Genomic DNA, 16,115 nt, shown 5'->3' on the forward strand with positions numbered 1-16,115 from the left:
CTGTTAAACCAGAACCAGCTAAACCGATTTACTCGATTAGCTAGGCTACGTTTATTATAGGCATCAATTCACATTTAACAGTACAGGCACACACGTGTGGAAGGAGACAAGAGCGAAGAGGGTTAATGGGACCGGAATGAACAGAGATACTACGTGTAAGAGAGTCCAAGGCACGAGGCATCGTGTTCTGCGAACGGCTCATCTTCTATCATGTGGGCGCCACTCTCTTTTGCCCACTATCTCGATCTCTTCAAAATTTAGCAATTTCAAAGTCTTACCATTTTTTGTTAAATTTTTGTAGCTAGCTAGCTCGTCAGGAATCTTTAGACATTTTTGTAACTTTTGTCTTCTCACCTTAGAGCATGGGCATTGGTTAGGGACAATTTTTGGTCCCCCAAATTTAAAAGTATTATTTTGAAAGGTTCTTATTTTTAGTATGAACATTGGTGTCTATTTGTATTTGGTCCCCCAAATAAAATAATAATATTTTAAAAGTTACAAAAATTAACATTAACATTGTTATAACATAAGATTACCATCTAAACAAAGAGGAAACACAAGTGTGAGATTATTTTATAAAATACATACCAACTAAAATCCCAGCTGTGAGATGTAAAAGGCATAAATAAGAATCCATGATGGCTTGTTACCCGATCATTACTATAGAGACCTTTGCAGCACCCTTGCATAAATACAAGAAGAGTAATTCCAAAGTTAGCATCCAGTCTCTTCTAAAAAACAAATCAGATTAACAAAAAAGCAAGAATCTTACGGATTGTGTGTTACTGTGCTCCATTTGTCGGATCAACAAAAGAACCTGTAGGAACGAGACCTAAGTACAATAACAAGTTAAGGAATTCGCTAAAAAGTGTATCCATGTTATGATGGAATGGAAAAAGGTTAGAACATAGGATACAAAAGTGACCATCAATGTATAGTTCACAGCTTTGTTATAATAGACTTCAACGTTTACGGAGGTCGCATTCAGCGCCAAGGGAGAAAAACAATCTCCGTCATCATCTACTGCAGGACTTTACTATGAACTTTGATCTAAGGCCATTGATTCCTTGAGGCATTTCAAAAGCTAACTTTACTACAGTTTGGTGGTTTGAAAGGATAATCGGGAGGGAAGTGAATGGTAACGAGAAACACACCCCCTGAATACGGACTCTCTGCAGGACCCATTATTGTAGCTTGCCAATGAAACATGTCTTCAGCAACTGGACCTATAAATATCAATACAACTCAAGTTCTATTGATATTACTACATTACTCCTCTAACTCTGAGCAGTCTAATAATTAGCAACAGAGCACCTTTGTAATCTCTAGAACACTAAATATATGGCAGATTTGTGACCGCACATAATGGTTAATCACATAATGATCCAACAACAACAAGAAGAACTAATCAAGATAAAACTAGCTCTCTCTCTCTCTCTCTCTCTATGCGTTCCAATCAAACTAATCAAGATAGAACCAATCAATCAATCAATCAATCATCAACGATTTTAGTTACCTCATCTAATTAAGAAGAAGCGATTGCTCTTCAGTGAGACGTAGCTGGCTGTTCCTGGTGGTGATGAGATGATTTGGAAGGAACCGAAGCTTTGGGAACATCTGGTTGATATACTCTAAAGCTTACGAGTTTGAAGGAGAGAGAAAGATTGCAACACCAAACGGTGGGCGATGACTGCCGGCGACTGGGTTCAGATCGTGTGTGGCCACCGGACCCAAGACGAAGACGGAGACGGAGTCGAGATAGAAGAGAGAATTGGAGAACTTTCTCTCGACGACCAGCTTCCACGTGTCCAAGTACACGGACAAAAAACGTCCCCAAATAAGAACCGTTTTTTCGTAATTGGGCTTTTATGATTTAAATTTAAATCCAAATAAATCAGGGGACGGACCGAAACTACGGCGTTGCCCATGGTCTTAAAGTCTGTCTACAAGAGTTTTTGTACTTTTATCTACTAGACTTGTATTAGGAAATTGTTTCACAAAAAAAATAGCGAGTGACTCTAAATTTTGAATTTTTTTTTTTTTTGATATTTTCTTTCTAATTTCTACGGTTGGAGATTCATCTAGTAGTATAAAGAATTTTACAAAACATGGTAGGGTCGGCGTGCAATGTTACCTCTATTATTGTTTTTACTTATTTTTGTTTTCTATTTTACTTCAAAGGATCTATAAGAATTTTTATGACTATCACAACTACACACTAAATAAAAAATACTACACAGCTAACCACTAGTAAATAAAGAATTCAACTTTACGTAAAAACAAAAACAAAATGATTCAGATTCATAAACACCCCATCAATTCTACTCATGATTAGCTGTAAACTCTAAGCATATATGTACAAAGTTTACAAACTGCAATAACATGTGAAAGATGGGATCATAGTGGAGAAGGTGATGCAAATTATATGACATGTCACATGTGAAATGAATATTGAAATACTCAAATACACTAGATAAAAAAATCTGTCACTAAAAAACATTACGTAAGAACCTAATAATTATTCACTTATTATTAATAATTCCTTTTGGATAATAAGACCCAGTCTTCTTTACCTTGTTTACCACCACCACTTTAGTTAGTCCTCCCCTCACTCTCCCACAACACCACTCTCTCACAACCCTAAATCTCTCTGTGGCTCCTTCTTAAGCTCTCATCTCTCTCTCTCCAACTCACTTCTCACCAGAAGCTGAGTATGGATCTTCTCGCACCTCTCGTCTTCCTCATCCTCCTCTCACCCATTTCTCTCTCAGGTAACAACGTTACATTACATTTATCAAGAAAACATAACATTACATTACAAAACCACATTCTCATTACTCTGTTCTCATGTTCTGTTTTTTTTTTTCTTTTTTCTTGCAGATGCTGGTTCCATCGGCGTAAACTACGGCCGTATCTCCGATGAACTACCCTCCGCATTCAAAGTAGTCCAGCTCCTTAAATCTCAAGGAATCAACAGAGTCAAGATCTTTGATGCAGACCCATCAGTTCTCAAAGCTTTATCCGGATCTGGTATTAAAGTCACAGTAGATGTCCCAAACGAGATACTCTTCTCCGCCGCAAAGAGAGCTTCCTTCGCCGCTTCGTGGGTCAAACGCAATGTAGCTGCTTACCATCCTTCAACACAGATAGAATCAATCGCTGTTGGTAACGAAGTCTTCGTTGATCCACACAACACCACAAACTACCTTATCCCTGCAATGAGAAACATCCACAAAGCTTTAGTCAGTTTCAACCTCCACTCCGACATCAAAATCTCCTCACCTCTTGCCTTAAGCGCTCTTCAAAACTCTTACCCTTCTTCCTCCGGATCTTTCCGACCAGAACTCGTTGACACTGTCATCAAACCAATGCTTGAATTCTTACGCGAGACTGGTTCAAGACTCATGATCAATGTCTACCCTTTCTTTGCTTACGAAGGAAACTCTGACGTCATTCCTTTAGACTACGCTTTACTCAGAGAAAATCCAGGAATGGTTGATTCAGGCAACGGTTTGAGATACTTTAATCTCTTTGACGCTCAGATCGACGCGGTCTTTGCAGCTATGTCGGCTTTAAAGTACGACGACATCGAGATCATTGTGACGGAAACTGGCTGGCCGTCGAAAGGAGACGAGAACGAAGTCGGAGCCACCATAGCAAACGCAGCGTCTTACAACGGAAACCTTATACGGCGGATCTTGACACGTGGTGGTACACCGTTACGTCCTAAAGCAGATCTAACGGTGTATCTCTTTGCTCTGTTCAACGAGAACAAGAAGCTAGGTCCCACCTCTGAGAGAAACTATGGTCTCTTCTTCCCTGATGAGAAGAAAGTTTACGACATCCCTTTCACTACTGAAGGGCTTAAACATTACCGTGACGGTGGTCATACTCCGGTTACCGGAGATCACCAGGTCACGACGCCTCCTATGAGTGGTGGAGGAGGTGTCTCGAAGAGTTTGAATGGTCAGTCTTGGTGTGTAGCCAATGGTGACGCTGGTGAAGAGAGGTTACAAGGAGGTTTAGATTATGCTTGTGGTGAAGGTGGTGCTGATTGCCGTCCGATTCAACCTGGTGCTAACTGTTACAGTCCTGATACACTTGAGGCTCACGCTTCCTTTGCGTTTAATAGTTATTATCAGAAGAAAGGACGCGCCGGTGGAAGTTGCTACTTCGGCGGCGCCGCTTACGTCGTTAGCCAACCACCAAGTGAGTGTAACTCATTCTCTTTTTTTCTTGCTAATTAGTGTGGCGCATGTTAAGAGTAGATTTCTGGGGCTTTCATGCTAACCTACGCCGATTAGGTTAGCGTAGTTTTAGGGTAGTGTAGATGAGGGTTTAATTATATGATGTGTGGACGACAGAGGTCAAATGTTCCCACGTGAACATATATAGTAGACCACTAGTGTTTTAACTTGTCGTGGCTTTACGTCATCTTGGTGTTAAAAGAGAATCCTATGATATTTATTTTTACATATTTTAAGTTTGAATCTTAAAGAAGCTGATTGGTTTTGATTTAATGTGAATATGCAGAGTATGGAAGATGCGAGTTTCCGACAGGATACTAAGGAAGACGATTTAGAGATTAAATTATATATATTCGTATTTTGATGTGTTTTTGTTTGACCGGAAGTTTTTATTTAATTTTTGTAACTTCTGACTTTTTAAATGTTGTGTTGTTAATATCACCTGAGACGATGTTCTTGATATTAAATATTTAGGTAATGGAATTATTAATGTTGGGTAAGCTACAGAAGTCGAGAAATGTGTGTGGCAGTTTTTGTCGTAATTACTATAATTAGTTGAGGTAGGGAAAATAAAGTATCTACTTGTGTTGACCAATAACAAAAAGTATATCTGGTTGGGCCATACAAAAAGTACCATATAAAAGACTTATAGCTCAGTCTTGTTTATTGGTGTTGGGCCATACAAATTGTATCATACAATTGTTGAACTTGAAACCCAGGTTATTTGGTTGAATGTCAAAAAATAAATAAAAAAGTTATTGGTTGATGTTTTGATGGAGAATTTTTTTTGTAACCACACAATAATTAAAAAAATATATCTGGATTGGTTGCCCAAGCAGAAAAACAAGAATTTACAAAATTAATTTTTGAATCTAGCGATTAGGAAGAGCAAAATGGATCTTGTTGCCGCTTTGGATTCACAAAGACAACGCTAATGACAACAAAAATATATTCTATCTAACATTCTTCACGAGAAAACTACGACAAGCAATCTCGTTTAATAGAAAGAAGAAAAAACTCGTTTGCTAATATCATTGTAGAGACTTTACAAGAGATGGTGGACTACTACCTACAAGCTGTAGATAAGAAAAAAAAAGAGAATCTTAATAAACATAAGAAAAAAATCGTATGTTTAAAATTAAAAATGGCTAAGGTAAAATTTGTAGCTTGTTCAAAAAATATGTTTTTGAAGATTTTGTAGAAAAAGATGTTGTTGCATACTTAATCGATCATTCTCCAGTTGGACATCGCTCTACTTCTCTAGCATTGTTTAGATTGTTTGGTGTTCCCAGTGTCGTGCTTAAGGTGTTGTGGAAAGGCCATTTGCCCCTAAGCCACCAATTTTTTAAAATTTATTAAGCCACATTTTTTTCTATCTACGCTTATATATATTTAAGTTGATAACATAAATATGTTTGTAAAGTGGTGTTTTGTTTGAGAAATCCATGACATTATGTCATTATAAGAAAATTAATATTTTTTATGTATAAGGAAATTTTTGCACTTAAAATAATTACGTTTTATAGTTATAACTATAGTATAAAAATACTAATGGAAGACAACTAATAAAAAAAGATAATTCAGAATAAAAGAATTATGTTTTGGAATTGTGGCTAAATATATTTTTAGGAAAAAAAAATAGAAAAGTTTGGTTAATGTTTTTTTTTTCATCTTAAGATCATTGTTGTTTTTGAAATTAAAAAAAAAATTAATATTTTTAATAACAAAAATCACAATTTTTATCCGTCCTAAACCACAAATAGCCTAAGCAAGGCACTGGGTGTTCCACCAACTGTTTTCATTCGCACTAAAGATATGTTTGGTTGTGTGGTAAAGTTTTTGAAATGCAATGGAAGACAACTTAATATGGATAAAGACATCAACTTCTTAAAAAAGTCTCGATGGAAAACACCTTCAACCTTAGTTATCAGTTTCAGAATATTCACCCCGTTTTTTTAGTTGACAGTGAACTTTCAGCTTGAACCAAAGATATTAAATTGCTTACGACATGACAATTAATACAAGAAGCATTGCAATATGTGGTGTTGTGTAAATTAGGTTCATAAACTAATTTTTTTCTTGACAAGTTATGAACAAATGAATGTTCTTGTAGTATCATAAGTTAGTAACATTTTGTATCATATGTTTTTTTTTGTCAACCACACATTATATATTATAAAATAAAATAAAAATTTGTATTTATCTTTTTTGGTCTAAGGATATGTGGGATACAATACTTGATATTACTTGATTCCAATACGTACACTTGTTTCTAGTTTTGTCTTCACATTTGTTAAAGTATTTAATTAGGAAATTTTCGTATAAATTATAACTTCCAAAAATATTTATATAATATTACCATATATTGATTATAATGTATATTTGTTATCATTGAAATCAGAAAATATTATTTACGATATAAGCAAAATATGAACTATATATAAGTAAAATATAAGTAAAATATTAGCAAATATTAACAGTACAAAAGATAAATTATAGGTTTTACTTCGAGATATTAAAACAAAATTAATCATCTTAAATTATTTAACAAAATGGTTATGTCATCTCTTCAAATATGAAGCGTAGCATTTGAATCTAACTCTACATATTATTTTAAAAAGGTCTTGTGGACCCATTTAAAAAATAAGGTTTTGTGAGTAACCAATATTTAAAATAAAATAATATCCGTAAGTTTTCCAGAAAACCCAATTTACAATAATAGTTCTATAACCCACCTTTATATTTGCTTTTTAACTTTATTTTAGAGTAAAATCTATTGCAACTCATATCTATTTCTACCTCTATAATAGAGATCTCTATTTTTTCTTTGAGGAACTCTATTTTTTCCTCTATAATAGAGTTGAAATTTTTTATATAAAATGGTCATTGAATTTTTAACACTTTTATATTTATAATCAAAATAAATAAAATATATATTTAAATAGTTTAATAATAATTTAATGAAGTGGAGGTTTTGTATTTTATATGATGCAATATATTTCTTTTAATAAATGTGATATTTAAATAATATCATAATTTTATGAAAGTTTCACAAATACTAAAATAAATGGGTTAGTTTGCAACTTTTATAAGTAAAAGGTATTAATAGTAAAATAAAAAAGGAATCTCTATGGAATATTACTTTTTAGAGGAAAAATTAGAGGTATCCATTAGAGCAAAAGTCACCTATATTATAGAGTTCCTCTATTTTAGAGGTAAAATAGGGAAAACCATTAGAGATGGTCTAAATACATATACTCTATTTTAACCACTTTTAGTAATGTATTGGTCATATACTATTGCCACATAAATAATTACCAAGATATAATTTTCACTAACATGCATTATAAATTCTACTACATTAGGACCGTGCTAGATTTTTTATTTATTTATATTGTAATTTTTATATAAAATATAATTTATGAGATTGTTTTTAAAAGTTGTTGTGAATAAAACATTATGCAATAAAATCATATGCTAAATATGAAGACTTGAAATTTTTTCGAGATTTCTTATGATTGTTCCGCGGATTAGTCTAAATTTTTTGAAATTTATCAAATCAATCATAATAAACATTATTTCTGTTCTTTTTGATATATAGTTTGCTAGTCTAATCAAAAATCACTCTTAATCGGAGGAAAAGTGATTAATTTTTGAGATTTTGTTGCCTATATATGGTTAATTAAATATTCTGTGGAGATTTTATTTTATTTTTTGGAATATCCTTTTCAAAAAAATTTGAAATAAGATTTAACTAATGGTTACAACCTATATAACATATAACCTTTCAAAATAATTAAATAACTAGGTACTATCCCGCGGAAAACCGCGGGCTGAACTTTTTTTGATGAAAATTTGTAATAATTTATTTTGTTATTTTATTATTTATAATGGTTTGTGATTAAAAATTTGTTGTTTATATGATAATTTTTGGTATTTTAAAACATGTCAATAAAACATTTGCATGTAATGAATAAAATTATTTAAACCTTTGTGAAATCTTTTCTAGAGTTATGAAGTAAATAAAAAGTTAAAAAAAAATTTATTTGTTAGTTTTTTTTAATGGCAAATTAGTTTTGATTCTAACAGTTTTTTTTTTCTTTTCTACAATTTGTTTTATTTGATAGTTTTCCCTATTTTCGTTTTTTATTAAAAATATTTATTTAATTAATTATTTAATCTTAATTAAGTTTTTCTAATGTCAATTGAATGTAATTTTTTACACAATTTAAGATTAATTTTATATTTGTACTTCTCAATTAATATAGTAGGATTAATCTTATAAACCATATTATATAGTGTACAAAAAAAGATTGTATACTTCTGTTAGCTGTTTCAAATTGCGAAATAGTGGCGCAATTGCGTATGAACGGACAAAACCACATCTTGAATAATTGTAGTATTGCGGCGACATTAGATGTTTATCATCTTTGTTCTATGGTGAATATGAGAACAAGGATGTTTAAGCATCTACTAGCAAATTAAAAAGGTCAAATGGAAGAGATACAAGGATGTGTTCGCCCTAGCCGTCAAAAAAAAAAAAAAAAAATCGTTTGGCCGGCAATGGTGGCTTTCACAGCACCGTCGTCGGCCCTGCTCCCTTGTAATGAAGTAGTTTCTCTTCTTAGTTTCTAGTGTGTGTGTCTTTCTAGCTTTCTCAAACCTTAATCTTGTCGTCTCCTGCCTGTGGCGGTTTGGTGTTGTTCGTAGGCGGATCTATTCCCCGGTGGTTCCGTTCTCGCTTCTCCGATCTGGTCTTAGAGGTCTCAAGTTCCCGATCTGGTTTGTTTGTCTTGACAATCTGGCTCATTGGCTCTATTCTCGTTGGATTGGGAGTGGTGATGTCTTTTTGTTTTTCCGGTTGCTGTCGAGGTGGATTTGAAAAGTTTTGTTCTTGGAACCTGTTGACTATGCGGTGGTGCTGCTTTGTTTGAGGCTTGTATTTAGTCAGATTTCTGTTTCCACGACTTGGTTTTGTTGTCGGGTTCTTCCTCTGTGGTGGTGTTAAGTGACATCTAAGGTTTGTGTTTCGTTTATCCGACTGTTAAGGTGAATCTGATTTTCTCTAGGCTTTGGTTCAGCTTCGGTGTGAAGTCCTTTCGTTGGGAGAACAGAAAAGGTTATCATTCTTTCTCTGAAGAAGATGTTCTCGGGGCCTTGTTACCTCGCCCAGTAGGTGAAGATTCCTTCCTCCCCGCATCCTTACATAAGCTTTTCAATGGAGCATTTCAGCAGCTATAGCTTTTCAATCAGAGTTAGTGGGTTGAGTTTCAATTGAAGATATAGCGGTATAGAAGGGGATGGTTTCTTCATTTTTAGCTGGTGCTCTTCTTCTCAGTTCTACAATTTCCTTGTTAATCTTGTTTGACTGCAGCTTTATCTCTTCGCTCTCGTGAGTGTTTGGTGTTTGTCTGTTCTCTGAGCTTTCTTCATCTGCGGATGAAGAACTCATGCGTCGGTGTGTCTAATCCAAGCTTCTCTCCCGACTGACTTAGTTTTTAGAGTTGAATCTTATTAGCTTTTGCAGTTGTTTGCTTCCCTTATTCTTTTGGGTTAGTTTCCCCTGTTCTTTTGGGGCTTTAGTTTCTGTACTGATGTTTGTAAAAGTTTGAACTCAATGAACGAGAATCCTTTCAGTGAAAAAAAAAAAAAAAAAAGAGCTCAAAGTTAGTAAGGGGATAATAATTATNGAAGCATCAAAATTTACAAGGAAAAAGTTTATATGTTAAGAGTGACTTTTAGAGTTTATGGTTAAATATCTTAATTGGTTTTAATGCAAATCGAGTGTAGGAGAGAGAATTTTGTGGGCATATCTCACTGTAGAGTCTATGATGCTTGTGTTTTTTACCTGACCAGCTGTGTAATTGCCTACACCAATGTTTCCCTAAAAGATATCATACTCCTTTGGATTAGTATAATACTCTAATCTTAAACCTGGTTGAAAACCATAAACATCTCTCAGCTCTCCAAAGGTCATCTTGTAATACTTCCTTTGAATTTTAAACTCAAAATGCTCAAGATCCTTAGTTTTCTCCACTATCTTCTCCTCATAGTAAGTCAATCAAACGACGGGTCTGTTTTTTTTTTTTAATCAGTAAATATAATAGTGATAATAATAATAATAATAATAATAATAATAATAATAATAATAATAATAATAATAATAATAATAATAATAATCTAAGCGAGTGATCTCATATCTACTAGCCCCCTAACCACAAACAACCAACAGCGGAAATAACCAATATCAATAATAATTCATAACAATTAAATCAATAATCCAAACAATATGAATCACATAACCAACAATCCTAAACAACATTCTAGGACTCAACTCTAGCAACCTAACAAAAGCCAAACAACAACCAATCGAGTCACTAGAACATCCTCCTCTTCATTGCATGGATTTCACGATCACACTTTGCCTTTACCTGCACCACAAACACAAATTGAGATGCATGAGTATTTAATAAACACTTAGTAAGGCTATCCTCCCATCCATTGGTCTATACACACAAGCAATAGACACATCTCTAACCATCAACCAACAATCAATAACCAAACAATAACAAACCAGGACTCTGCATCGACCGACGCTAACTCATGCAACGACCGACACCAACTGAGGTTGCATCGACCGACACAAAGTAAACTTGCATCGACCGACACACAAACTGCATCGACCGACGCTTGCTCGACATTGCACGAAATTCCTAATTGCATCGACCGACGCCTCCACATGGCATCGACCGATGCTCCTAGGTCAATCCGCGTCGTCCTCACATTGCATCTACCAACGCACAAAGTGCATCAACCGACGCACATGTCGAGCACCGTTTTTCCCCGAAGCTTCTTGCCGGATCTCCGTCCCTAAACCACCAAAACACACAAACCAAAGCCACAAAAAGCTTCCCAGAGCCTCTAGCAACCCAACAATGTACTTACAAGCCACTAAACACATAAAACAAGCAGATCAGAGAAATCTCCAGCTTAGATAAGCCATGGTCATGCATTTACCTTTGCCAAGAAGATTCTGAACCTCAAACAGGAAGATCTACGCTCCTAGGAAGCTCCTACAAGGATCCCAGCTACAGATCTCCCATGAACGGCTAAGGATCTCCCAAAAACTCACCCAAAAGCTTAAGAACTGTGAACAACTTCTCTTCTCTCTTCTTTTCTCTAAAAAGCGGCCAAAAACTCGCCTAAACACGAAAAAACTCCCTTTTAAACACGACTTTAGGGTTTCCTAGCCCAAAAATGCAGAGTTTAGCTTAAGTCAAACCGCACAAAACTGACCTTTCATCGACCGACGCATATAGTGCATCGATCAATGCACCCCATAAACCGGGATTCCGGCTCGCTGATGTTATAATTCTCCTCCACCAACATAGATTCGTCCTCGAATCTCAAACAATCATCAGCCAAGGATTCCTGTGCAACTGTCTCCACGGCCTGCACTCCTCCGACCGATCTACGAAAGTCACCTTTAGGCGATAAACTCACGTTCCAACCATTATTTGCTCTTGACTTTTGGACTATCCTTTACTCATAGGTCTGGACCTTGAGTTTATATTGGTTCCTCATCAGGCCGAAACCTACATGCCATAATATTGGCTCCTCATCGGGCCTAAGCCCGCATGCCATAATATATAAAGGAAGTTCAATATTAGTCTCTCGGTTGCCACCCTACAACGCGCCCCCAGATCGTCATCCGAAGTCGATATACCAACCATACTCTCAAACCACCAAGTCTCAGAATATGACAGTACTAGGAGAACTAGAGTCCCCCAAGAGTCGCGAGCAAACAATTCTGAACACGTATGAGCCCTATCCCTATCGAGGTTTCCTTCCTGTGGCTCGCGTAAAACAACACAATGTCCTACCAACCACATATTCCCTCACTGGAATACCTCATGACCACACAAGGATGCCACAAGGGCCGCCACAAAGGCCAATAAATGTCCTAAACAGGACCGCCACAAAGGCCAAACAAATGTCCTAAACAAGACCGCCACAAAGGCCAAACAAATTTCCTAAGCAAGACCGCCACCAAGGCCAAACAATATCGTAAACAGAACCGTCACAAAGACCACTTGTCCCGAAGGACCGTCACAAAGACCACTTTTCCCGAAGGACCGTCACAAAGATCATACATCCCGAAGGACCGTCACGAAGACCACTTGTCCCGAAGGACTGTCAAGAAGACCATATATCCCGAAGGACCGCCTAATTAGGCAACATTGGCTAAACAGCCCGCCACAAAAGCCACACAATTGGCTAAACAGCCCGCCACAAAGGCCACACAATTGGCTAAACAGCCTGCCACAAAAGCCACACAAAGGCTAAACAATCCGCCACAAAAGCCACACAATGTCTCGAAAGACTGCCACACACGGGCACACAATGACTCAACAGTCTGCCACGAAGGCCACTCAAGCCCCTCCAAGGCTCACAACCACCAAAAATGGACAAATTCTAACTCCCATAAAACTTTCCACTTAGAAACTTTATTCTTTTAACAACTTCTAATTCATGTAACTTTCCTTCTTGGACCACTACCTCGCGGAATTTTTTATCCCGAACACCACCTCATCTCGTTACTTAGTCGCACAACCAACCACCCCTAAGCGACCAAGTAACAAGAGAGATGGGCTGAAATACTCCATTCCCGCTCCAGCCATGGACTACAACTGGGACCAGGCTAGACAAGTTCAAGTCGCGACCTGCTTCTCATACCACTTCTTGAACCTTGCCTTTATCCTCGCCTCTGGCTCCCAAGTCTTCTCCTCAACACCATCATTGTCCCATAGGATTCTCATCAATGGAATCTTCTTCTTCTGAAGTCCCTTGATCCTCCTCTCAAGAACCCTCACTGGTCTCGTCTCCAAAGTCATGTTAGGCTGAAGATTCTCAGGAATCTTAGCCAACAATTGATCATCCTCACAGAGACACTTCCGCAACATAGACACATGGAAAACCTTGTGGAACGCAAGCATAACCTTAGGCAACTCTAGCCTATATGCTACCGGTCCTACCCGCTCAATCACTCTAAACGGACCCATATACTTCGGACTCAACTTAGTCTCTGTCAATGGCCTGTTCGGACCCTGTAAGATGGTCATCTTGAGGTACACTCTATCTCCCCCCTGAAACTCAAGATCTCTCGTCCTCTTATCGGCATAACTCGTTTGACGATCCTGAGCTTCCTTCATATTCAACTTGAGAACCCGAATATTTTATGAGGTCTTCTGAACAAAACTCGACCCGTACATGCTCCTCTCCCCCACCTGAGTACAACATAGCAGTGTACGACATCGCCTCCCATACAACGCCTCATAAGGGGCCATCCTAATACTCGCCTGATAACTGTTATTGTAACCAAACTCTACCAAGCTCAAGTGATCTGCCCAATGGCCACCCCAATCCAACACACACATCGTCAGCAAATCCTCCAACGTCTGGATCGTCCTCTCTGACTGCGCATCTGTATGGGGATGGTAAGTTGTACTCATATGCACTTTAGTGCCTATCTATGCCTGAAACACTCTTCAGAACACCGAAGGAAACTTGAAATCCCTATCAGACACAATGCTCGCTGGCACCCCATGCAACCTGACTATCTCCTTCACATATTTCTTAGCCAAGACATCTGCTCCATCAGTCTTCTTAATGGCCAGAAAATGTGTCGACTTAGTCAACCGGTCCACAATGACCCAAATAGCATCAAAAGTCCGAGACATTAGCAAACCCACCATGAAGTCCATAGTAATTATATCCCACTTCCACTCTGGAATGGGAAGACTCTTCAGTAACCTACCTGGGACCTGATGCTCAGCCTTCACTAGCTGACACACATCGCACCTCGCGACCCAACTAGCTACACTTTTCTTCATCCCGACCCTATGATAGTACCTCTTGAGATCACGGTACATTTTAGTCGCTCCTGGATGAATAGAAAACATGCTCGCATGAGCCTCTATCAGGATCTCCTGCCTCTACTCCTCATCCTTAGGCACACAAATCCGCCCTTGCACCAAAATAGTACCATTAGCCGAGAAATGATACTCTGAATCCACATCCATAGAGGCATTCACCAGCCCCAAGTCTTTCTCCTGAGCCAATTGCACTCTGCTTAAAAGATCTGCTCTATCGGTCGCTACTAAACCCAACGGCTCATGCGAAACAGCACACAAACTCAACGCACTGATCTCTCCTACCAGAGACTCCATATCCTGCTCCTGAACCGAAGCCGTCCGCTTCCGACTCAGGGCATCTGCAACCAAGTTAGCCTCACCAGGGTGGTAGGTTATCTCCAAATCATAATCCGCCACCAGCTCCATCCACCGCCTTTTCCTCAAATTCAGCTTAGGCTCAGTGATCTGTAAACACCTGTACCTTTGCACCATTAAGATAAGATCTCCAAATCTTCAGGGCAAAAAGTACATCAGCCATCTCCAAGTCATGAGTAGGATAGTTGTCCTCGTGCTTCCGCAACTGCCGCGAAGCGTAGGCAATCCCCTTCCCATGGTGCATCAACACCCACCCCAAACCAACTCTGGATGCATCAGTGTAACCCACATAGGGTTCTCCCTGCTCTCGCAATGCCAACACTGGCTTAATAGTCAACATCTCTTTTAGGCTTGCAAAGCCCTGCATAAACCTCCTGTAATAACCTGCCAATCCAAGGAAACTCCTAAACTTTGTGGTATTCTGCGGTCTAGACCAATCCCTGATGGCCTGAATCTTCTCCGGATCTACAGAAACCCCCTCTGCAGAAACAATGTGACCCAGAAAACCCATCTCACGCAGGCAGAAACTACACTTGCTCAACTTAACAAACAACTTCTGCTCCCGCACCTTCTCCAGAACTGCCCTCAAATGCACTGCATGCTCCTCAGGACTCTTAGAATAAACCAGGATGTCGTCGATGAAAATGATGACAAACACGTCCAGAAACTCCTGAAACACGCTGTTCATCAATCTCATAAAAGCTGCTGGCGCGTTAGTCAACCCAAACGGCATCACCACAAACTCATAATGCCCATACCTCGTCCTGAATGCAGTCTTCCTCACATCCGCCTTATCTATCGGATTCTGATGATAATCCAACGTTAGATCTATCTTGGAGAATCAAGTAGCACCTCTCAACTGAACCAACAACTCATCAATCCTGGGAAGAGGAAACTTGTTCTTCATAGTGACCCGGTTCAGACCCCTATAATTAATATACAAGCAGAAACTCCAGTCCTTCTTCTTAACGAATAACACTAGCGCTCCCCACAGTGATCTATGACGAATGAATCCCTTGTTCAATAAATCCTCCAACTGATTCTTCAGCTCTGCCATCTCTGTTGGAGTCATCCTGTAAGGAGCCTTCGATAATGGTGTCATCCCCGGTTCCAGTTCAATCGTGGAATGATCAGACCGAGATGGTGGTAACTCCTGCAACGACTGGAACACATCCTCAAACTCCTCAACAACCTAAATACCGCTAACCGTGGACTGCCCCAACTGACTCTGGCATCAATATAGTAACCAAATAAGCCTCTCGGCCCTTCTCGATCATCTTCCCAGCCTGCACGGCCGAGATCACGAGACTCCCCGAAGTCGGTCTAAATCCGTCAAAACTTCCCTCCTAGATGCTCAAACTCCACTCTACCCCGGTAGCAATCAAGATGAACCTTATGACGATGCAACAAATCCATCCCAAGGATAACATCATACAACTCCACTACACTGATAAGCAAATCGGCTGGCTACGAATCCCTAGCAATCTGAATATCAACACCCCTCGTCCGACCAATAACTCTCAAAAACTTGCCTCCCACAACTCTGACAACTCTCGCTCGCTCCCCGGGATCTCCTCTG

General features: G+C 38.3%; 1 protein-coding gene and 1 long non-coding RNA gene across 3 annotated transcripts; one reads left to right on the plus strand and one right to left on the minus strand.

Annotated features, from left to right (window-relative positions):
* On the minus strand, positions 365 to 1,871 carry LOC104766563. 2 transcript variants are annotated; one of them, XR_764065.2, is made up of 4 exons: positions 1,517 to 1,871; positions 917 to 1,226; positions 773 to 832; positions 365 to 682 (listed from the first exon to the last, which is right to left on the minus strand). It is a non-coding gene; the product is annotated as an uncharacterized LOC104766563 (long non-coding RNA). The 2 variants fall into 2 exon arrangements; XR_764064.2 differs by lacking the exon at positions 1,517 to 1,871 and adding an exon at positions 1,315 to 1,489.
* LOC104766564 (glucan endo-1,3-beta-glucosidase 12-like) lies at positions 2,549 to 4,749 on the plus strand. Its single transcript, XM_010490476.2, has 3 exons — positions 2,549 to 2,771; positions 2,881 to 4,209; positions 4,534 to 4,749. The coding sequence occupies exons 1-3, from the start codon at positions 2,714 to 2,716 to the stop codon at positions 4,566 to 4,568; spliced, it is 1,422 nt and encodes a 473-aa protein (XP_010488778.1). The 5' UTR covers positions 2,549 to 2,713; the 3' UTR covers positions 4,569 to 4,749.

Source organism: Camelina sativa, chromosome 19, assembly GCF_000633955.1.
Source record: "Camelina sativa cultivar DH55 chromosome 19, Cs, whole genome shotgun sequence".
NCBI lineage: Eukaryota > Viridiplantae > Streptophyta > Magnoliopsida > Brassicales > Brassicaceae > Camelina > Camelina sativa.